The sequence below is a fragment of the Pan troglodytes genome, chromosome 18 (assembly GCF_028858775.2).
Source record: "Pan troglodytes isolate AG18354 chromosome 18, NHGRI_mPanTro3-v2.0_pri, whole genome shotgun sequence".
NCBI lineage: Eukaryota > Metazoa > Chordata > Mammalia > Primates > Hominidae > Pan > Pan troglodytes.
This window is the reverse complement of record NC_072416.2, coordinates 30,755,072-30,779,452: the sequence shown is the minus strand read 5'-3', so window position 1 is coordinate 30,779,452 and position 24,381 is coordinate 30,755,072. Positions and strand designations below refer to the sequence as shown.

The 24,381-nt window shown below is 41.8% G+C and overlaps 1 protein-coding gene and 1 long non-coding RNA gene across 8 annotated transcripts in view; one reads left to right on the top strand and one right to left on the bottom strand.

Moving 5' to 3' along the window:
• XPO6 (exportin 6) overlaps positions 1–24,381 on the top strand; it is a 114,019-nt gene that overhangs the window by 54,038 nt on the left and 35,600 nt on the right. For 5 of the 7 annotated variants that reach the window (XM_016929688.4, XM_016929689.4, XM_001138416.8 and 2 more), the window contains 5 exons: positions 1,418–1,871; positions 5,152–5,278; positions 11,765–11,874; positions 22,629–22,737; positions 24,021–24,113. In XM_016929688.4, coding sequence (XP_016785177.1) covers positions 1,418–1,871; positions 5,152–5,278; positions 11,765–11,874; positions 22,629–22,737; positions 24,021–24,113 — 893 coding nt within the window. The remainder of the gene's footprint in view (positions 1–1,417; positions 1,872–5,151; positions 5,279–11,764; positions 11,875–22,628; positions 22,738–24,020; positions 24,114–24,381) is intronic. The other 2 variants (XM_054669057.2, XM_016929685.4) reach the window with 1 other exon arrangement.
• On the bottom strand, positions 6,348–14,737 carry LOC107968819 (uncharacterized). Its single transcript, XR_001710284.3, has 5 exons — positions 14,582–14,737; positions 13,413–13,589; positions 9,247–9,295; positions 7,688–7,766; positions 6,348–6,678 (listed from the first exon to the last, which is right to left on the bottom strand). It is a non-coding gene; the product is annotated as an uncharacterized LOC107968819 (long non-coding RNA).

Below are 24,381 nucleotides of genomic sequence, written 5' to 3'. Positions count from 1 at the left end.
CCCTCACGCCTGTCCCTTCATGGACCCGTGTGAGGGTTGCGTTGGGAGCATACCAGGAGAATGGTCAGGTGAAAGGATATGTGAATGTTTAATAGGACTCCAGAGTGCCAGGTCCTCCTCAGAATGGCCCTTCTTCCTGCACCGCCTTGTGAAGGTTCCTGCATCCATTCCTTGTACTTGACATCTGGCATTTGCCAACATTTTTTCAGACTCCTTTTAATTTGCTTTTTCTGATTACTAATGAATTTGAAATCTCTTCATATGCTTTGGAGTTTCTTTCTCTGAAAATTGTCTCTCCATATCAACTGCCTGTTTTTGTACTGGGGTTGTTGTGTTTACTGATGTGTAGCATTTTAAAAATAGATTTTAGTTTTTAGTCCTTTTCAATGTTAGAAATTGTGAATATCTTCTCACAGTCTGTTGTCTGCCTGGTAACTTTCCCTTAATGTTTTTCATTGATTAGGAACTCTTTTTTTATTTTTATTTTTTATTTTTTGAGATGGAGTTTCGCTCTTGATGCCCAGGCTGGAGTGCAATGGCGTGATCTTAGCTCACTGCAACCTCCACCTTCTGGGTTCAAGCGATTCTCCTGCCTCAGCCTCCCAAGTAGCTGGGATTACAGGCATGCACCACCATGCCTGGCTAACTTTGTATTTTACTAGAGACAGGGTTTCACCATGTTGGTCAGGCTGGTCTTGAACTACTGACCTCAGGTAATCCACCCGCCTCGGCCTCCCAAAGTGCTGGGATTACAGGCATGAGCCACCGCGCCCAGCCTTGATTAGAAAATCTTAATTTTGTTATATTCATCAGTATTTTGTGTTAAGGTTTTCTTTTTTGGTAGTTTTAAGGAGTCTTTTTCTCTCTTATATTTCAAATACTCTTATATTTTCTTCTGTTAACTTTAAAGTTTTATCTTTGGTTTAAGTCTTTAATTCATTTGGTGCCCAACTTTGTATGTGGTGTTAGGGATTTTTATTTGTTTATTTATTTAATGGTCATGTATCATGCTTTTCAAAAGCAAGGTCATGATTTGGGGGAACAGTAGCAAGAAAAGAAAAACTTGAGTGGATTTGGGGTTTTGCAGCCAGAGAATAATCCCATCTTCTCTTCACTTATGTCTCCTGGGAAACTGCTGTTGTACAAATCTCACTAAAACTAAATTTGAGTCAAAACACTAAAGATTGTATCCAGATCCCCCTCACTAAGAATCATAATCAATTATCTTATTTTTGCTGTACTGTTAAAATTTCCTAATTAGTGTTTAACTTTGAGCATATAGATTTTTTTTTATTTCATAGGTAACTAAACTGATACATATATGTATACATATATATTTTTTTTTGAAGGAGAATTACTTAAAGTCATTTGTAAGAGATTTGATGCTGGATAGCTTAAAAGCCTTTCTTATTTTCAGGTGACTTACTGAGTAACCTGTTGCAGAGTCCCAGTTCAGCCAAACTGTTGAATCAGCCAATTCCCATCCTTGATGTGGAGAGTGAGTATATCTGTTCCCTGGCTTTGGAGTGCCTGGCCCATCTCTTCAGTTGGATTCCTCTGTCTGCCAGCATCACCCCATCCCTCCTTACCACCATCTTCCACTTTGCACGATTTGGCTGTGACATCCGGGCCAGAAAGATGGCGTCAGTTAATGGCAGCAGCCAGAACTGTGTCTCGGGTCAGGAGCGCGGCCGGCTGGGGGTCCTGGCTATGTCCTGCATCAATGAACTCATGTCCAAGAACTGTGTGCCTATGGAATTTGAGGAGTATTTACTGCGTATGTTCCAGCAGACTTTCTACCTCCTGCAGAAAATCACCAAGGATAACAATGCCCACACAGTGAAGAGCAGGCTAGAAGAGCTCGATGAGAGGTAATGAAACCAAGTGTGGAGCTGGTGTGCCCCAAGAAAGGGCCCTGACTGTTTACCATGCTGTGCTGCATGGCATCTGTAATCCTCTTTGATTTCAGAATATGGGGCTCCTGGTGAGGAACAGAAAGGTAGGTGTGTGCCAGTAAGTCTGAGAGTAGCTGGAAGGGCTTGGGTGGTTAAGGGAAGTGACTGAGTTTGAAAAATGCTTGTGCCTTGTGTAGGTTTGTTGTCTTTTCTCCCCATCCATCTCCTGTCCTCCCTTCTACTCCTCTTGCCCCCTTTTCCTTACTATTTGCTTGCAGGTCTGAGGTGGTGCAGGGACTGAGACTGCTGCTCCTGCGTAGCCAAGAACAGGAGAAGAGGTCCGTGGAGGTACAGGAGTTATAATCGCCTTTTCTCACTTGGTGTCAGTTTTTACTATTTGACTTTTCCCAAGTGAACATCCTGCAGTATTCAGGAATGTCGTTGTTATTGTGAGTTTTACACCAATGGCAAGTTTTCATCAAACTATAGGAGGGATGTTAATGTGTGCACAGGTTAATGTAGCACACAGCTGTGTTTCTTTGTTATTGTCCTCTCGAGTGGAGCCTACAATGACCTACTTTTTTTTTTTTTAAAAAAGCACTCTAAAAGATGACTCCATCACAGTACTCTGAGGCAGGGTTTCATGATTTATGTCTCTTGCAGATGAGGTCATTTATGTATCTTACAACTGCTGCTGTATGAAAACAGGAGGGAAGTTGGAAACTTATATTATGAACAATCAGATTGACGGTTTAGAGACTTTCAAGCAATAAATCGTATCGAATTAGTAAATATTTACAGATGACATGGCAGCAAAAGTTGCTAATATTCTCAGTTTTCCTTAGATTGTCCTTTGTTATTAAGCTATATAGAATTAAGCTATTTTCTTTTCCTTAGAGTAAATAGCAGAATATAAAATCAAGTGCATAAAGTTGAAAGTTTTAGTGCTTTTTAAATTGGGCAGTTTTGTAAAATATTTCTAAAATTAAAAAATTGGTACATAAGATTATTTTGGTTTGGTTTATTGTAAAACCGTGATGTTTGCTCTGTATAAGAACACAATCTGATATGGTAATATGTTCTTAAAAATTATTTGGTGATAGCTTTCCATATGAATTCAAAGGCATCATTATTCACACTTTCATATTCTTTCTGTCTGTGGTTAAGAAAGGCTGTATTACCTTTTTTTTTTATGATCTGTGTGTCTCATGTCAATATCTCTTCATATGTTAATTTAAAAATCTAGCTGCTTGTATCAACTATCAAATATCAGTTGTTTTGACTTTAATCATAATGTAGTCACAGACAACTTTGTTGTGGTTTCCATTTGGATGGTATAGAAATGTCATTATGGATTGTCTATGTACTGATGTTGTTACGTGTAACTTTTGTGCTCTTGGTTTTACATTTTAATCCTGTGCTTCCTATTGCCCTGTGAAAGCTGAGAGGTGCCTGGGAGCAGAAAGGTGACATAAATAATGCTGTGTGCTTGCTTCCTGGCTCTGGGTCCCCTACCACTAATTCTAAACAGCTCAGTCCATTCTCAGTTGTTTAGGAGCTGCTAACCAGATCCTTGGCTTCTCTTTCCCTCTACTGCCTTTTCCCCTAACTTTCTACTGTTCATTAGCACCTGTACCAGAAGGTGGGCAAGGGAAAGAAAATGAGGTGAAATAAAATCTGTAGTTTTAGCTACTGAACAGCCTTGTTTGTATTTTTAAAAAATTGGGTTAGATACTAAAGTAAAATTGAGATTGTTCTGTATTTAGCCCATGGCTTTCTTTTTTTTTAATGGGTAGTAGGGATTTGAGTGCACCTTCCTAAAGAACAGTCAGCTGGGTGGTGACTTTGAATATCCATGTAAAACTATCATGCGGTACATAAGTGAGTGAGGAAAGAGTTCCTACTCTTGAGTATTAGTGATTGATGACACCAGAGAGAAGTGTCTTTGTATGTTCCTGTCTCTAAAAACAGTTGATTTTAGTGCCTTACTGTTTTTCGAGTACTTGGCCCCATGATCCACAGAGACAGCCATTCTCTTTATCAAAACAAATTAATATGTATTTTTTAAAAAGCTGCAAATAAGCTCGGCCGCATAGAGGTCAGGCAGGCAGGCTGGCCACCCTCAGGGAGATAGGTCCCAGGAGCAACATGGGACATTTTATTTCCGGGCCAGTTTTGCTTTTCTGAGTAGTAGTTTTCTCTGCTTTTATTATTTCACATATCTCTGTTTTGAAAAATAGCTTTTGCAGTAATGAGTTTCAGAATTGCTTTTAGCCATTATTTCATTTTCAGCTAAGGCCTAGTATGTCTTTACCTTTTTGTGTTGGTCTCTGAAATGTGATTTATGAAGGTATGGCCATCTCATTTTCTAATCACCTTTTGGTATTTAGGGGCTTAAAATGACAGTTTCTGAAATGTGAGAGTGATGATGTGCTGTGTATTTAATAACAGAGATCTCTTATCCTTGCAGCTGTGACCCATACTCTTCTGTGAAATGATTTTGTGAATACAAATGAGTTGGGGATTCACTGTGAAGTGAAAAGAAAGAGCACTGGATTGGGAGTGGATGATAGTCCTGTTCTGCCATGAGTTGGCTGAGTGACTTTGGGCTGGTCACTTTACCTCTCTGGGCTTCATCTGCAAAATGGAAGCATCAGACTAAAGTCCCTGAGGCTTGCCCAGTTCTAATAGCCTTCCTCCCTTATATTTGAAATCACTTTTAGAGTATTGGGTTGTGCTATGTTTAATTAGCACCAGGAACCAAAGGGAGAAAAATGGCCATTAAGTTGCAAGCCTGAGTACATCTTACCTGGATGCCATGCCCTTCGTAGCCTGGTTTTGTTTTTGTGTCTTTAGCACCATTCACTTTAGTATTTTGGCCTCCCGGAAAGAAAACCAGCCTTCTAGACTTGCCAGATTGAAATGACACAGTGATCTGCCCATCAACTTTTTATCATTTCCCTTCACTTTAATTGGGTCACAACACAAATGACTTAGAAAATGTGAGCGCACTAGATTATAAGAAGCCTTAGCAGACAGTGTCTGAGGATTAAAGTTGCTTTTCTGCTATGTTTCAGGTGGTTAATGGAATGAAGGGTTGCCTGTCCTGTAGGTAATTGTTGCAGGCCTTTATATTTTTAAAAGAAAATATATTACAAATTTGTATAGTTCTGTACTGAAAGAACTTTGGATTGAATTTAAGTTCTAAGGAGGTGGCTGGGTTTCTTATTGTCACCTTTTGTCTTGTCTCATTTAGCTATATCGAGAAGTTTACTGACTTTCTTCGGCTCTTTGTGAGTGTTCACCTAAGAAGAATCGAGTCTTACTCCCAGTTCCCTGTGGTGGAGTTTTTGACACTTTTGTTCAAGTACACATTTCATCAGGTAAAGCACCAAAGTCATCCTTCCCTTCCAGAGAAAAGGTTTATTACCTTGTTACTTTGAGAAGAAAGAACTTTTTCTTTCAACTTTATTTTCCAAACATTAATATAATGCTTATTATGTGAAGAGTCACAGGTTTAATCTTCCTAACATCCCTGTGAAGTAGGTTCTATTACCATTGTCATCTCTGTTTTGCAGGTAAAGAGACTGAGGCACAAAGAGTAACTTGCTTAGAGTCATACAGTTAGTAAGTGGTGGAGCTGGGATCTGAACCCAGAGTCAGGGCTCTTGACCACTATTATGTGAGCAAAGCAAAAGACAGGAAAAGTCTGAAATTAAGGCCTTTAGTTCTGTTCTGTAACTGCCACTGAAACCTCCTTCAAGAAGATTATATATAGTGAAGCTCTCAAGAGTTAAGTTTTGGTAGTGTCCAAGTTTTTCTCCCCCTCAACAAATATTTTTTGAGCTCCTATTGTATTCCAGGATTTAGACATACAACCTTTACAAGCAAAGTCTTTGCCTGCATTGAGTTTACTTACATTCTAGTGACCCTAGTCATTCTAGTATGTGTGTGTACACACACACACACACACACACACACACACATACATACACACACACACAAAATATATAAAATTATATATGTGGCTTTATTGAGGTATAATTTTATATACCATGAAATTCACTCATTGTAATTGTATAACTCAGTGATGTTCAGTGAATTCATGGAGCTGTCCAAACATCACCACAGTACAATTTTAGATATTTCTATCACATCCTATCCCGCGTGCCTGTTGGTGTGTGTTTTATCTTAGTTTTTAAAGTTTTTGGTAGACATTGGGTCTTGCTATGTTGACGAGGCTGACTTTGAACACCTGGCCTCAAGTGAGCCTCCTGTCTGGGCCTCCTGAAGTGGCGGTGTTACAGGCGTGAGCTACCGTGCTCAGCTGTGTGTTTTTAAAATAAGCTTTTTATTGAAGTATGACACACATACAGAAAAGTGCATAAATCTTAGGTGTAGTTAGATGAGTTTTCCCCAAATTGACATATGCATGTAACCATCACCTAAGTCAAGAAATACATTGTTGCCAGCAACCAGGAAATCTCCTCATGTCCTTTCCAATCACTTCCCCTCGTTTCTCCCCAGAAGTAACCCCAGTCCTGACCTTAATACCACAGACTAGTTTCGCCTGTTTTAGAGCTTCTCTGAATGAAAGCACATAATATATGTTTTATCTGTGTTTTTATTGGCCATCGTGTTTGTGAGCTTCGTTTGCGTTGTGTGTGGCAGTCGTGTTGATTTTCGTTGTGCTGTTGTTAAGTCATTGTTTGCAAGTCCACTCCCCTGCTGATTTGGCTGCTTCCAGTGCTTGCTGATCTTGCAGTGAACATTCTTGTACGTGCTTTTGGATGTACACAGATAGCTGTTTTAGTTGATATGTACCAGGGATGAAACTAATGGGTCACTGAGGACATTTGATTTTAGAAGTAGCCTTTTTTTTTTTTAAACCACTAGTGTTGTAGCTTAATGTGGCTAGAGGAAAGGCAAGGGTCTAGGCTAGGAGGGTTGTGTACATGACTTGGAGCAGGGGTTTGTTGGGAAAGCTGTCCTTTCTCAAGGAAGATCTTGGCATGTGAAAATAGAAGAGGACCCAGTGGTAAGGATGAACCAGTCCTGGGAGGAGGGGAGGGAAGGCCAAAACTTGAAGAAGCTCAGAGGTGTCAGGTAGAGGGGCAAGTGCGTGCAGAGCATGAGGAGAGCCGTGCCGAGGTCATAGTCCTCAGGAGAACTTGAAGTGACTGCAGGAGGGTGAGGATGTAGGGGAGAAGCATCAGAGGTGGAACAGTTTTGGGACATCCAGAGGAATTTTAAAGGAGACCATGAAAAAAGAGGATTTGAGAGAATGTTGAGTGAGTGTTAAATAGCGTAACAGAAATGAGGGAGCTGAGGAGCCAGTTCTGAGGCCAGAAACAGGAGGCTTACTTGGGGGAGATGGAATGACAATGTCTTGACATTTCACTGTCTATGTAAAATGGGGTCTTCTGGTGTGTATAGTATAGAAGAAAGTGAAACATCTTTTAAAGTAGGCATGTCTTATGCCTGATTCTTTGGATTGGACCCAAAAGTTTTGTGTTTGAGGTCTGCTTATTTCTATTAGTTCTGTGTCCTTGGAGAAACCTTAAATTTACTTAGATTTCAGTTTCCTCACCTAAGAAGATAGACTGCAGTGGACATCTTCAGGCCTTTCCCCTGGCTTATTTTTTATGATTCTTTCAGTAGACTCCTATGTGTCATCGAATTGAAAATGGTGGTTTTATATATTTATATATTATATTTATATATTGGGAAAGTAATTGGGGAAAAAGTATGCTCATGAAGCAAACCACAAGCTTCTTTCCTCCTCTCTGTACCTGCAATCGTCAGATGAGCTCCTTTCTGCTCTCCTGTCTCCTGTATGAGGACCTTCCTTTCTGGGAGCAGGCTGGCCACCTGTGGGAGTAGGTATGTCTTTGAGGTCCAGACAGAATCAGATTCTGAGCATTAGGTAGAGGGACAGGAACCTGAAAGGTACACTGTCCCAGCTTACTGTGGGTAAACCAGGGCAGACAGCCCTTTGCTGGGGAGGTAGAATGGTGAAAAGGTGGCAAGGTGCACTCTAGGACCAAGGCCTGCTTATAGGGGAGGTCTTTGGAATAAGACTTAAGAATAAGAAATTAAATGATCTCAAGAGACAGCTTTAAGTTCTCATCTGTTCACTAACAAGTATGATCTTACTCTCTCATAGCTTTATTACCTGTAATGTGGGAAAATGTGTCTTTCTCTCGTCTAGAGGGTTATATAAATATATTTAATATTCTTGCCTGTTGTTTCTAAAATTCACAAATTTTAGTACAGTCATGTGTTGCGTCCCTTAATTGACAGGGATGTGTTCTGATGAATGTGTTAGGTGATGTCATCGTTGTGTGTACATCATAGAGTGCACTTACGCAAGCCTAGATGGGAGAGTCCATCACACATGTAGGCTAGGTGGTGTAGGCCACAAACCTGTGCAGTGTGTTACTGTGTAGAGTACTACTCTACTATTCTACTGTGTAGAATACTGTAGGCAGCTGTAACACAAGGGTAGGGATTTGTATCTAAACATAGAAAAGGTAGAATAAAAATACAGGGGTTATCTTATTGGGCCACTGTCACACATGCAGTCTATTGTTGATGGAAATGTTGTTATATGGTACATGACTGTACTGATGAACATAATTTCGAAGGACAGTCATAAGACAGAAGATGGTGCTAGTATCTTCTTTAACCGTTTCTCCTTTTCTGTTTCTTTTCCTGCATTTTTCTGTAAATGCCCTGCCGCCAGCGCCTCCAGGTAGCAGTGCTCAGCAGGTGTCTGCTGCCTCCTGCCTTGCTTTGCTTGCTGAGCCTCCTGGCTGTCTATAAACCTATGTCTCTCTGTCTTAATGCTCCTAAGCTTAGTGCGTCCTCACCACTTCCTTCTTGTTCTTGTGTTTTTCATTTTGCCCCTTCTTCCTGAAACTGTGCCTGAGATGGTATACCCTGGGGGGAAGGGCTGTGGACCACAGAGCCTCAAGATCCACCTTCCTTTTGTTTTTTTTTTTAATTTTCTTTTTTTTTGGAGACAGAGTTTCACTCTTGTCGCCCACGCTGGAGTGCGATGGTGCGATCTTGACTTACTGCAACCTCTGCCTCCCGGGTTCAAGCAATTCTGCCTCTCAGCCTCCTGAGTAGCTGGGATTACAGGCAAGCACCACCCCACCCGGCTAATTTTTTGTATTTTTAGTAGAGATAGGGTTTCACCGTGTTGACCAGGCTGGTCTCGAATTCCTGACCTCAGGTGATCCACTCGACTCAGCCTCCCAAAGTGCTGGGATTACAGGTGTGAACCACCGTGCCTGGCCAAGATCCACTTTCTAGTTCTGATTTTGTTCCTTAATTGTCTTGTTACCTTGGGCAAGATATGACTGGACTTGACTTTTGAGCCTTGGTTTCTTTATCTGTAAAAGGGGAAGATGCAAAATATTTGTTCACTTTCCAAGACTCTTATGAAGATCACATAGACCAATGCAAATGAAAACTAAACACTGTAAACCACTTGGAAGATAGAATGGTATCATTAGTTTCTTAAAGAAACCTGGATTTGTAGCCCTGGAATCTGAAAAGTAAATTGGGGTCTAGGTCCATTTTAAAAATGGGTCTATGAAGGTTTTGAAAAGTTAGGCGACTTCAAAAATGGAGCCAGCCCATCATCTTGATGACCGGAATGAACCATGTCCACAGCAACTATCAGAGGCCAGGTCATGGGCGGCCTGTGGGCAGTGCACAAGCCCTCACAGTGGGGCCTGCAGGAATGGATGTGAAAGGTGGTGCTTCAGGTTATACAGGGTGTGTCTGCTCACCTTTCCCCCAGCCTTGAGCATATAGCAAGTCCTCAATTCACATGCATGAAGTTTATATGTATAATTATAAAGTACTTTGACGGAGCCATAATACTTGGATTTATGTGGTAACCTTTCCCAAAGGCACTTCCATATGCATCTGATGAGCTGTGCTCTTTTGAGGGAGCTAGTGGATAGTTTTGAACCAAGGAGGGATAACCTTGGTGATTGACTTGAGGGAAGCTCAGCAAGTTGAACCCAGGACAAGAGTGTGTCTCTTGGATGGGCAAGTCTAATGGCCTGTCCAAGGACTACTCATATCATTTCTTTCTCCTTTTTTTTTTGAGACAGGGTCTTGCTCTGTTGTCCAGGCTGGAGTGCAGTGGCACGATCTCAGCTCACTGCAACCTCCGCCTCCTGGGTTCAAGCGATTTTCCTGTTAAGCCTCTCGGGTAGCTGGGATCACAGGCGTGCATCGCCATGCCCGGCTAATTTTTGTATTTTTAGTAGAGAAAGAGTTTACACCATGTTGGCCAGGGTGGTCTCAAACTCCTGACCTCAAGAGATCCACCCGCCTGGGCCTCCCAAAGTGTTGGGATTACGGATGTGAGCCACTCCGTCTGGCTGCCGTATCATTTCCATGTGGCTTGTTCATTGTTTTTCCTGGTTATTCTGGTTCACTTCATGTCGTGGATATTGTCAGTATTGCCAAGTATGGGGTAGAGACAGGACTTGGTCATTTTGTTTTCTGAGGTTGGTCCTGTCTAGTTCCAGAGCTACCCTTTGGGTCGTGAAGTTGGAATTTGCCTGGCTTTTTAAGTTACACTCTTTTCTTTTTTCTTTTCTTTCTTTTTCTTCCTTTCCTTTCCTATTTTAATTTTTTTTCTAAAATATACACACCGAGTCTCACTATGTTGCCCAGGCTGGTCTCGAACTCCTGGTCTCAAGCAGTCCACCTGCCTTGGCCTCTCATAATGCTGGAATTACAGGCATGAGCCACCACGCCCAGCCAAGTTACACTTATTCTGTCTCAGACTTCAGCTTAGGTACAGAACTCCCACTGGATACCACCACCCATTGTTAGTTATTTCTTGGGCACCTCCATGTATGCCCTTGTAAACGTCTAGATTTCCATGTGGATCAGCAATGGAAAGAAACTGATCCAAGAAGGTCAGGTTATTATTTATTTTCATATTTGATCTTGTCACCAAATATGTGGTCCAGTGAGACAGCCACCAGCAAAACCAAAGGAGTCATTCAGGTAGTGAGCATTTGAGTGGAGATATCAGGGTTTGGAGCCACAAGTTGAACCTGAATGCATAGGGGAAGGAGTAGCTGTTGGAGATTGTGTTGCCTGGACTTTGCATGAAATAGAGTCTCAGAGCCCTTGAGAAAGTTAACTAGTGCAGTGGTCTTCATTGTACTACTAGGATCCTACAAAGACTTCTCACTTTGTTCCTCCACATCAGCACCTGGTTGGAGGTTGCTATTAGCACGTTTGACACCCTTGCTTTTGCAAATGGGATAATGCCCTGAGGGTCAGACTTAATGAGCTCATTTTCAGTCTGTTCTATAGGAAGACTGCAAGTGTTACTTTCCTTACATTCAAATGTGTGAACCTGTCACCTTTGGAGCCACTGAAACTGATTTTTGCTTTCGTAATGGTTTGTAATGGAAAGAGCATTGGCTGGGGGTAAAGGGACTTGTTTTTACCTCTGGCCTTGAACAACTTATATCTCTGAATCTCGATTTCTCTCTGGAAAATAGATTTAAACTAGATGATCTGTAAGAGCCCTCTCTACCATTCTCAGATTTTAAGATAGGTTTTTGCTTGACTTATTTTATAACTCAGTTTATGCTGCACAGTATCTCCCTCATGATGTGTTCCATGGTACCCTTGTCTTGTAAGGTTCAGGAGGGCCCAACGGTATAGACCGACTAAAAGCCGCCAGTTTTGGTTACCAGGAAACTGGGGAATCTAGGCTTATGATTTCATCATTCTGCTGGAATTAAACACTGGCATGTGTGTGTTTCTAAGGAATAGTAGCATTAAATAATTTCATTGTCTGGATTTTTTTTGTACCATAGCCTACTCATGAAGGTTACTTCTCTTGTTTGGATATCTGGACGCTGTTTTTGGACTATCTGACAAGTAAAATTAAAAGTCGTCTTGGAGACAAGGAAGCAGTTCTCAACAGGTAAACTCCTCAAACACTGAAAACTAGATATGGTCATTTTGCCAGTTATTCTAGTGGCCTAAGGGACAGCCATGCATCTGGACCTTTTCAGTGAAGCTGAGTCATGTAAGCTGTTTAGGCAATAATGCCATTGAGCATTTCCTTTTTTTTCTCCTTTAAGTATTTTGTTAAGACTTTAAAAAATTTTTTAAGTAATATGTATTACTAATTTTTTGTATTTTAGTGCATTTGTGTTAATGTTCTTAATTTTTTAATAGCCCTTATTTTAGAGATACAAACTGAAGTATTTATTGGATAAAATGATATGACATCTGGGATTTGCTTAAATAACCCAGTGGGGGTAGAAGGGAAGTGGGTTCGTGTAGAGAAGAAACAGGCTGCCCATGTGTTGGTGATTGATGTTGGAGTTAGTTCCTAGGAACTTGGGGTTCATTATGTTCTTACCCCATTTGTATGTGTTCGAAAATTTCCTAAATTAATAAATACCTGTTAAGAAAAAGGTGTTCAGTTTTAAATCTAGGAAAAGATATAGGAAAATGTAAGGAAGATAAACATAATCCCACACCCCAGAGATAATTGCTTTTGCACTTTTTGTTGTATTTTTAAAAAATAGAGAATGCGGAATGGTTTGTTCCCCCCCCCCCATATGTTTCTCAAACCCATTTTTCTTGCTTGCAGGAAGAGAGTATATTTCCTGTACAATATGTTCTTTGTGCCACAGGGTGGGGAGAAGAGGAGGGGAAGGTGGAGATTCAGCATGCCAGGAAAATAATGGCAGCATCCATATATGGGGAAAGTAAATGTGGCAGCTTTTCTTAGCAGAAACATACCCATCATAGTCTCAGTAGGTGACTGCATCCCAGTCACACAGTGAGCAGGCAGTCATGAAGGAGGCAAAGAAGCTATATTTTACATTTTAGGATCAGAGTAGTTTCCTAATAAACTAAAACTGATTTGTATAATTTGTATATTTATGCTATGAGATTACAAACTAGGTGATCTAGCCCTAGGTACTTTATCATACTTAACAGAGTGCCTGCAGATTTTACTCAGTTTGGTTATAGCTCCTACTTCTTTGCACAGTATTTATAAGAGCAATTTCAGATTAGGTGGTCATTGTGTTGTAAAACCAGTGCATGAGGGGGTTCTGTCGAGTGGAAGCCATGACGGGGAATCGCACAGACCTATGTTTGGATCCTGGTTTTGTAGTTCCTACCTAGGGGTACTTGGGTAAGGTACTTAGCCTGTGGAAGCTTCTGTTTCCTCATTTGTAAAATGAGGATGAAAATAATAGTCGTTGAGACATTAATTGAAATAACGAACTAACATATTTAGAATGCTTGGCACACTGCAAGTGTTCAGCTGGTGGTGGTGGTAGTGAATACTCTTTCCCCATAAATGTACCAAATGGAGGAAGGTGGAGAGGAGAGACTCCACTGCAGAGAAAAGGTTGGGCTGGAACTCCAAAGGCTTTTCCATTGCTGAGGTTTTATGAGTTTAAAAAATTCTAAACAGGACCTAGATGTGGTAGTATGTACCTGTAGTCTCAGCTACATGGGAGGCTGAGGCAGAAGAATCGCTGGAGCTCAGGAGTTCAGAACTGTTGTGTGCAGTGATCACGCTGTGGCTGGCCACTGCTCTCCAGGCTGGGAACATAGTGAGACTCCTTGTGTCTCTTGGTACCAGTCACTGGTACCATTTGCTGAACTCTGTCTCTATTGAAAATTAAAATAAATAAATATGCAAATATTCTGTTGAGAATTTTATTTTCCAAGTTTAAACATTTGTTCTTTTGTTCCCAAAGAGGGTTTTTGTAATTGTGGAATAAGTTCCAGGTTGCTACGGTGTCAGGTCACATGTGTGATTATAGGTAGTACGTTCATATATCAGAAATCGTATTACACACAGGAGATCCTGTTTTTGGTGAAGTTGCCAACTTTAAGTAATTATGTTTTTGAAATGAGATTCTTGAAGGAAAAGTTACTTGTGCCAAAATAATCTTTCTTGCATGCTAAATAGGCATATCTTTTTGGTTCTGGGACTATGCCTCATTTTTCTATATTTAGTGGTAGATATTCCTTCATATCTCTCAAGCTTGTTGTGAGAATAAACTGAGGAAATGATTAATATGAAAATGCTTTTTAAAAAACAGTACAAGGCCGAGTGCGGTGGCTCATGCCTGTAATCCCAGCGCTTTAGGAGGCCAAGGCAGGTGGACCACGAGGTCAGGAGTTCAAGACCAGCCTGGCCGAGAAGGTGAAACCCTGTCTCTACTAAAAATACAAAAATTAGCTGGGCGTGGTGGCAGGCATCTGTAATCCCAGCTACTTGGGAGGCTGAGGCAGGAGAATCTCCTGAACCCGGGTGGCAGAGGTTGGAGTGAGCCAAGATCATACCACTGGACTCCAGCCTAGGCGACAGAATGAGACTGTTTAAAAAAACAAAGTACAAATGAGAGATGTGAAGAATATGGTCCTGTTGAGAAAATATATACTAGCAGATTATTAGTATTAAACACACACTTTTGCAGATCATTATACTAATAGAGCAGTGGTATAGAGAATTTAAATTGTTTCTTTGCTTTAGGCTAGCTGTTTTACTTTTGGTCAAGTTATATGCTGATCACATTTCCTCTTGCAAAATGTACGTACTTAACACTTCTCTTGCAGGATGGTTAGGATTCAAGGAAATCATGTATGTAAAATACCTGGCACAGCATCTAGATGTATTAGGCACTCAGTAAATGGTCACAGTGATGACAACAGCAATGATGAATAATAGAAGATGTTACTGCCTTTAGACTGTGGTTGTGACTGTAGCGTTAGGTGGCATGGCCCCTGGACAGTCTAAAGGCCTTTAGCCCACCTGCAGATGTTTACCTGCCTGCCCAGGCATCTGTTTTCTGATGTCACAGTTGTCAGTTGTTCTGGCTGACCACTTGAAACAGTGGGAATTTTTCTCATTGATCATGTGATTATCATCCTAAATGAGGCTTTTTAATTTTTCATGATTTATTCTTTTTTAAACATAACACTTTCATATAATGCCTTTATGCCTTTGAAAAATAAAACAACAGGCCAAGTGCCATTGCTCATTCCTGTAATCCCAGCACTTTGGGAGACTGAGGCAGGAGGATCACTTGAGGGCAGGAGTTTGAGACCAGCCCGGCCTACATAATGAGACCCTGTCTCTACAAAAACTTAAAAAACAAATTAGCCAGACATGGTAGTGTGCACGTGTAGTTCCAGCTCCTTGTAGGGACCAAGGTGGGAGGATCACTTGAGCCCAGGAGTTTGAGACCAGCCTGGGCAACATAGCAAGACTCTGTCTGTACAAAAAATACAAAAATTATCCAGGCATGGTGGTGCATGCCTGTAGTCCCGGCTACTCAGGAGGCTGAAGCAGGAGGACTGCTTGAGCCCAGGAGTTGGAGGCCACAGTGAGCTATGATCATGCCATTGCACTCCAGCCTGGGCGACAGAGCAAGACTTTGTCTCTAAAATAAAATAAAACAACAACAAAAACCCCTCCAAGCTCCTCTGGTTAGTGCTGTTAAATAGTAACCACCGTCTGGGGAACTGCATGTCCTGTCAGATACCCCTTAGTGGTCTAAGACAGTAGACTACAAAGAACATGTGTTAGTCCAGTGGGCTGCACAAAGAAAATATTTCAACTTCAGCTTATAATTTTTTCTGTAACCCTTACATTCACCACTCCAGACTATGAGAGACTCTTAATATATCAGAGATATGCTGTTTTGCAGGAGCAGCTGCTGAAGAACACTGGCTTCTGGTGATGACCACATTTATGTTAACTAAGAGCATGCACATGTGATCAAATGTTTGTCAACTGATAAAATATACCAGAGAGAAGTTGGGATGTTCTGGAATCATATTTCAGAAGCAACTAATCTTGCAGGAAGTAAAAAATGTTTTCTTGCTGTCTTAAATGGGAAATGTAGGTGTGGTTAAGTCACAAAGGCAGCACTCATTTCCTGTCCCTTGTGGTTTAAAGGTTTTGCATCATTCATCACAACAAAGTGGTAAGCATTGTAGGCTACAAATTTAGAAGCACAAATATACATAGATTTATTTTTGGTCCTAGGAGCTTGGAAATTGGAGCTCTGCATGCTCCCTTGCCTGGTCAGGAGCGCAGTGGCGCGATCTCGGCTCGCTGCAAGCTCCGCCTCCTGGGTTTACACCATTCTCCTGTCTCAGCCTTCTGAGTAGCTGGGACTACAGGTGCCCGCCACCACGCCCGGCTAATTTTTTGTATTTTTAGTAGAGACGGGGTTTCACCGTGTTAGCCAGGGTGGTCTCGATCTCCTGACCTCGTGATCCACCCGCCTCGGCCTCCCAAAGTGCTGGGATTACAGGTGTGAGAGGAATTTCTTGATGAGAGACCGTGGGGACTTGAGAGAGCCTGAGCCCCGGTGTTAATGGGGTAAATGTTCTGTAGCCATTCCTGCAGAGTGGAATGGCCGATGGGGTAGATCATCCTGATCTGTATTTTGAGGTGGTGGCATGGAAAGGCCCGGATTTTCCTTTCCCTTTCCTTGTTTGTGCTTTTGGATGTTTGTGCCTTCCTCACAGATTGTTGAGAAAGTGGGATGAACTAATGAGCGTAAAGTGCCTTGGCTGACAGTAGGTGCTCAGTAAATAAGCATTGGTTCACCTCTCCTTTCTCTCTCACTTCCGGCTCTTTGTGCTTGTCAATGTGAAGGGAGTCACCTGTGTAGAAACTTATTTTTACAGGAAGATGAAGAAACCTGAGTGTGTGAAACAACCTAAAGTCATTGTGTCATGTTCTGTGAGCCTCTTTGTGACTAGACTTCTGGCAAGTGCTGGCCACAAACCAACGTAGGGATTCTGGTGACATTAGATAGGACTGTAAACAAATGTGAGTGAGCGTGAGAAAAACTGCTCCTTGCTTTTTGGAGTGGGTGAACCTGCTTAATAAAGAGGAAGTGCCACTGTTACACATGACATTGTGGTGCAATAAAGGTGTGAACTAGGTTTAGATCAGAGCTCTAGCAGCTTTCTAGTTCTTGCTCTTGACTGCCCCACAGGGCAAGTGAATAGAGTCTTAGTTGCTTTATTGAGTTGAAAAAGCTATCCAGGAATATGCTTCAATCCTGTGTATTTACCTGACTTGGAATTTTGTCTATCACCTGTGTGTTTTTCATTCATTTCTTTGTTCATTTGTTCTTTATTCATATATATTTTATTGAGCACCTGCTATGTAGTTGCCTTAACATGTATAATTTTATTTAACTCTCAGAACTTGAGGCTTATAGGCTTATCTCTGTGGTGTATATAAGCATTTAATGCTGTAAATTTCCTTCTAAGCCCTGCTTTAGCTTTATCCCTCAAAAAAAAATTTTTTTTTTTTTTTTTTTTTTGAGACGGGGTCTCACTCTGTCACCAGGCTGGAGTGCAGTGGCGCGATCTTGGCTCACTGCAACCTCTGCTTCCCGGGTTCAAGCAATTCTCCTGCCCCAGCCTCCCGAGTAGCTGGGATTACAGGCACAAACCACCACGCCCAGCTAATTTTTGTCTTTTCAGTAGAGACAGGGTTTCACCATGTTGGTCAGGTTGGTCTCAATCTCGTGACCTTGTGATCCGCCCGCCTTGGCCTCCCAAAGTGCTGGGATTACAGGCGTGAGCCACCACGCCCGGCTATCCTTCAAATTTTAATGTTACATTTTAATTTTCATTTGATTTAAAATATTTTCTAATTTCTTTGGAGATTTGCTGTTTCCGAATATTTGGGGATTTTCCATATACCTTTTTGTTATTGTTTTCTAGTTTAATTTGTACATGTCTTTTTTTTTTTTTTTTTTTTTTGAGATGGGGTCTTGCTCTGTCACCCAGGCTGGAGTGCAATGGCGTGATCTCGGCTCACTGCAACCTCCACCTCCCAGGTTCAAGCGATTCTCCTGCCTCAGCCTCCCAAGTAGCTGGGATTACAGGTGCCCGCCACCACGCCTGGCTAATTTTTGTATTTTTAGTAGAGACAGGGTTTTGCCACGTTGGCCAGGCTGGTCTGGAACTCCTGACCTCAGGTGATCCGCCTGCCTTGGCCTCCCAAAGTGCTGGGATTACAGGCGTGAGCCACTGCGTCCAGCCTGTACATGTTGTCTTTATCCTACTTATTCTATCAGTTACTGAGAGAGGGGTGAATTCTCCAAAAATAATTTTGGATTTGTCTGTCTCCTTTTAGTTTGATCAGTTTTTGCTTCATTTATTTTGAGACTCTGTTAGTTGCATACACATTTAGTTTTCTTTTCCAGTGTATCTATTGAGTGTTGGACCACATTTCTTTATGTGGGTTTTTTTGGTGGTTGCTCTGGGTATTACAGTATATATACTTAACTTTTCAGAGTCACATTTTACCACAAGGGTGGTATGGAAACCTTACCACCATATAGATTAGAGTCCTTTAGCCTCTCTTCTTTATATTGAGGTTTTACATATACATACTTGGAAAACCCCACCAGACAGTGTTCTAATTTATACACGTACCCATCATTCATATTTTATAGCTCTTAAGAAGAAAGAAGTAGTCTATTAGATTTACCCAGACATTGCCATTTCTCTTGCTTTTCCTTCCTTCTTGAAGTTCCAGGTTTCTTTTTCATATTGTTTACCTTCTCTATTAGTTAGATTGGGCTACCATAACAAAATACCACAGGCTGGCCTTAAACAACAGAAATTTATTTTCTCTTAGTTTTGGAGTCTAGAAGTTCCACTTCAAGATGCTGGCAGATTCTGTTTCTGTGAGCTCTCTTGGTAGCTTGCAGATGGCGCCTTCTCTCTGAATGCTCACGTGGCCTTTCTTGTGTGCATGTGAGGAAAGGGAGGGAGAGAACCCTTGTGTCTCTTCATCTTCTCATAAGGGCAACAGTCCTATTGGATTAAGGCCCTACTCTTTGACCTCACATAACTTTATTACCTTTTTATAGGCCCTGTCTTCAAATACAGACACATTGAGGGTTAGGCTTCAATATATGAATGAGTACTTTTTGGGGAAGAGTCGCACAATTCAGACCATAGAGGAACCTCATGGAGCATTGTTATTACAGCTGTTTTAGAGTCATCGATAATTCCAACACCTTTGTCATCTTGAGGTTGGCATCTGTCGATTGTCTTCTCCTTGAGAAGTTGTGTCTCTTTGAGTAGCAAGTAATTTTTTGAATCCTCTTACCTATTTGTTCTACCATTAGGCATGGCTTCCCTCTCCATCAGCATCTTATGGTCAGAGATGGATGCTGGATGATGCTACAGACATCATACCCATGATTCAGGCAGTAGGAACGAGAAGTGGGATAGGTTGGGCAAAAGAAGCTTTCTTAGAAGTCCCACCCAGTAGCTGCTTTTAGGCTCTCGTTGACCGCCCCCATCTTCAGGGGAGATGTTGTCCTTGAGTTGGCCTCAATACCCAGTGCTCTCTTGCTGAGGAAGGAGAATGGGTATTGGGCAGGCAACCAGAGTGTCTGCCACAGCCATATACTTTCTCCACCTCCCACATGACACTTTGGGAGATCAGTGATCTATGTGCATGTTTGCCTGGTTCCTACTTGGACTTAATTTTCTAAGCGATACGGGTTTTTTTTGCAGCCAGAGTTGCCAATTGCCAGTTAAGATTTTAGGTCTAATTTAGGGTTACATTTGCATAGAAAGTCTCTAAATTTCCTTTTAGCACAGCAAGACAATTTATAGATGACAAAATTCATCTGTCCTCTGGTCTGAAGTAGATTTTCTTTCCTAGGAGAATTGTGGAAATATTTTGATCTGTCACAGCAATTTATAGTGTGAAACTTCTGTAACTTTAGAAATTTATGTCTTGAACAAAGGCAAAAACATAAACTCTAGGCCCAAATGTTTGATCTTACCTTTCTATGGAGTTTACTACGTGGGATTTTGACTTTATTGGGTGAATTTTCCGACAGATGTTGCAGATTTTATTAGTGCCTTTTTCCCTGCCGGCATTCTTTCCTGGGCCCTGTTCAGTTGCTAGTCTACTTTAGGGCTGGCGTGTGTTAGGTTGTTAAGTCGTTTGCATACAGTTGGGGAGTCATTGCTGGATATGGGCAAGTAGGGAGTGTCTCTGTCTCTAGTTAAGAAACGAGCTGTCGGGAGCTAAATAGTAGGTGCTTGTGGACATAGGATGGCAACAACAGACACTGGAGACTGATAGAGAGGGGAGTGGGGAGGAGGGCAGGGGCTGAAAAGCTATTGGATACTATGCTCAGTGCCTGGGTGAGGAGATCAGTTGTACCTCAAACCTCAGCATCACGCAGTATACTCCGGTAACCAGTCTGTACATGTATCCCCTGAATCTAACATAAAAGTTGAAATTATGTTAAAAAATAAGTAAATAAATACAAATGTCAATTTTGGCATAGGTTAAATTCTTAAGTTAAAAAAAATAAAAGATACTCTGGTCACCAAAATCTGAAATGGGACAATCCAGGAGGATTTGTAAGTGGTCTGTAGACTGAGTCTCATCACATGGGCTGTACCTTGTGGACTAAATGGACTGTATTTGGTCTTGGTATTGGATATCTTTTAACTTTGGTTATCATGTTGTCCCAGTACTCAACTGTATTAGATTGGGTGGTGTATTAGAGTCCTGTCAGGAAATCAGAAACCATACTTAATTATTTGAACAGAAAATTCATTGTAGGAAATTGATTAAATAGGTTTCAGAGGAAACACTGAGATAACACAGTTGATAAGTACAGGAAGTGGCTTCACCCCTAAGGCTAGAAGTACAAAGGCAAGAAGCTGGGCTGTCAAAATCTGGAAGATCACTGCTTGGTCCCTGAGCAACTAGGGTTCAGATCTCTGAAGAGAGAGCCCCATCCAGCTGCCGCAGGAGTTCAGAGGAGGGATCTTTTCGAACTGGGACCATTCCTTTGAGGAGAGGGTGTTGCCTCTACCTCTGAGGGTGCACGATACTAGTTCTGGGAATGTGGAATGAAGCTGGAAACCGGAACCAGTTGCTTCTGCCAGGTGTCTGTTGCTGGGACAGCACTGCCAGGACAGCAAGCCCACAGGAAGGATGCAGTCCTTTTGTCCCTTCTGCCTTCCAGTCTCCCTCCAGTGTCCCTGCTGGCAGAACCTAACAGACCGAAACAAAGTGTCCTTTGAGTCTCAGCCCCAGCATCACAGCTTTGGAGAGCAGATTGGTGTGGAGAGCTTACTAACCAGCACTGGTGGTTTGCTCTATGAATGGGAGCAGTCCCTCAACTTATCTTAGAAGCGTTTCAGGATAGGCGAGTATATAGGCAACATGATTTGTTCTTGAAAATGAGCAGTTCGTTGGTCCTTGTGGTAGCAATTGTTGCTTATAACTTGGTATCTTCTGAGTTGGGTTCTTATTACATGTGGGAAATATCCAAACCTACCGCTCTGAGTATTTCTTTGAGAAATTATTCTTAGACACAAATCAAAGGGTCAGGGTTTCCCCAGGCTCTTTTTAGTTTCTAAGTCTTCTTAAAATGGACTAAAGATTAGGTTTTGGGAGTTGGGTGGAGCAGGCTTAAAACCCATTGGTCCTGGGCGCGGGATCACGCCTGTAATCCTGACACTTTGGGAGGTCGAGGCAGGTGGATCATCTGAGGTCGGGATTTCAAGACCAACCTGGCCAACATGGCGAAACCCCGTCTCTACTAAAAATACAAAAATTAGCCAGGCCTAGCGGGTCATGCCTGTAATCCCAGCCACTCGGGAGGCTGAGGCATGAGAATCACTGAACCTGGGGAGGCGGAGGTTGGAGTGAGCCAAGATTGCGCCGTTGCACTTCAGCCTGGGTGACAGAGTGAGACTCTGTCTCCAAAAACAAAAACAAAACAAAACAAAACAAAACACTTCATTGGTGATTTATGTGTGGCGAGAACATGATTTTGAGTTAGGGGGCCCTAGGTTCGAAATAGCTTTGTGGCCTTGGGCAGTTTATTTAACTTCTGTTAATTGTTGTTTCCTCATCAGAAAAATATTGATACCATTTACTTCTCACAGCTGTTAAAAGCATGAAATCATTGAATTAGGTAATATTTATATGCAGTGCCTATCATCCCCAGAGCAGCTGCTAAGATCATAACTTGAAAATACTTAGTAAAAGAAAGGACAAGGGATTTAAAATGCAGCACTAGAAAATACCTGTTTGACACAAAAGAAGGCAGGAATGGAGGAATTGAGGAACATAAGTCATAGAAAATAAATAGCAAAATGGCAAAAATGAGGCCTTCCTTATCAGTAATTACATTACATTTAGTGGATTAGATTCTCCTGTTAAAAAAGGCAGAGAATAGATTTTTTAAAGCCACGACCCAATGACGTGTTGTCTACAAGAGACTCACTTTGGATTCAGATACAAATAGATTGCAAGTAAAAAGATGGAAAGAGATATTCTGTGCAAAAAGTAGCCAAAAGAAAGCTCGGGTCACTATACTAATAGGAGACAAAATATATTTTAAGACAGAAATTATTGCCAGAGACAAAAAAGGCTGTTATATAAACAGTCTGTCAGGAAGATACATGGTGCCTGGTACGTCATTAAATAAATACCTCTGCTTCTCTTCCATGGGCGCACACACGTACCAACCCATAAACTCAGCCTCAGGAATTTCGATGCTCCTTTTCCATGGTGATCAACATAGACACCATTTCTTTTATAGTGCAGGAGGCATTTTCCAAATTCTAAGCTGAAAGCCTCCTTTCAATGTTGAATTTCTCCCTGCCACGTAGGTACGAAGATGCCCTGGTGCTCCTGCTCACAGAGGTGTTGAATCGAATCCAGTTCAGATACAACCAAGCCCAGCTGGAGGAGTTGGATGATGAGACTCTGGATGACGATGTAAGCGGCATGCCCTGATTGACTTTTTGTCGCTGTCACGTTGTGACATCAATCAGAATGGGGACTTGGAACCCAGAGCCCTCTGCTCCGAAGACTGTTCTGAAACCAGAGTAGTCTTCTGGTTTGAGTCGTACATTTGAAATTTTTAATCTCCTGCTGGTCCCTTTTGGCTTATTAACCGTAAAAAATGTTTTACAGGCTTTTTTATCTATGTGGACTAGAGATGTAAGTAGAGAAACCATATGCACAATGAAAAACGGTTTAGTGAGAACTCTGTATCCTCTCTGTCTCCCCTGCCTTGCACCCTCACCTCTGCTCCCCAACCTGGGCAGCAGTAACAGCTAGCTGGATGCTTGTGGAGACCGTTAGCAAGATACTGAACCGATAAGGCTAGAATGAAAGGAAGTCTGTTTGGAGTACATTATGCAAACTTCTGCTTCTTAAAATCAGCCTTGAATTTATTGATGCTGATGTGCCCCAACATTAATAAGGAAAATGTCTTTAAGGAAACAATTCCAGTGTTTTTTTTTAAACCATTAGGCACTTTAAAATTTTTCAAATAACTGCTGCTCTTCTCAAAGTAAGAGTGACTGCGGCATGGTCAAGAGCTTATGGGTGGTCATATTTGGGTTACAGAGAGCCCTTTGCTTAGAGCCAGATGGCCTGGGTTTGAAGCTCTGCAACCTTGGGCATGGAGGAGATTGGAGGGCTGGGTGTGGCATTTCTGTGAGCCTTAATGTCCTCATCTCCCAAAAGGGGAGTGACGTGTCTTGCTTCTTAAATGTCACCATGGATAAGAATCACTGGAACAGCTTGTTAAAGCAGATTCTGATTCTGGAGGCTTGGGGTGAGGACCATAGAATTTGCATCTCTGACAGCCCACCAGGGGATGCGTTTGCTGGCTGGCTGTGGACCCCATTCTGAGTGGCACTGAGTCAGTCAGTTATGTGGATAGGGATACAGTAGTGGACCGTGTCAGAAGGTGATGCGTGATCATTTCCAACAGGTGATTTCACAAGTGGCTCTCCATCTCTGTATCCTATAACCCAAAGGGGGGAAAATAGCTTATTCTATGTGGATCATTTACTTTCTGAGGAAGTAGTTTTTTGTGAAATTAATTCATTGTTTTAAAAAAATTCTAGCTTGGCCTTTTTATAGTACCAGATAACCTGGTTCCATCATTTTCCATTTCTTCAAAATTTTATGTCTGAGAGTGGACTTGAGGTTGGCAAGGAAGATGAGAGGATTCTGGGAGAGCTGATTCTCCTGTGCTTCCCCCACAGCAGCAGACGGAGTGGCAGCGGTACTTACGGCAGAGCTTGGAGGTGGTGGCCAAAGTGATGGAGCTCCTGCCCACGCACGCCTTCTCCACACTGGTAATGTGCTGTCCGGGGGAGTGGAGAGTGTAGCGATTTCTCTGTACACAGAGCATGGCTGGTTGACTCCCCTGGATCTCTCTCTCTCTCCCCTCTTTCCCCTCTATGTAATTTTTAAAAACAGAATAATTACCATAAGTGATGCTCAAACTGAACAAATATTAACATTTCCACAAAATATTAAACCAACTTTTGGAACCTTGTTTAGTCTTGGATATAATAGCAATTTGACTAAAGCCTTAATACCTTTATCAGTAGCTTGCAAGTG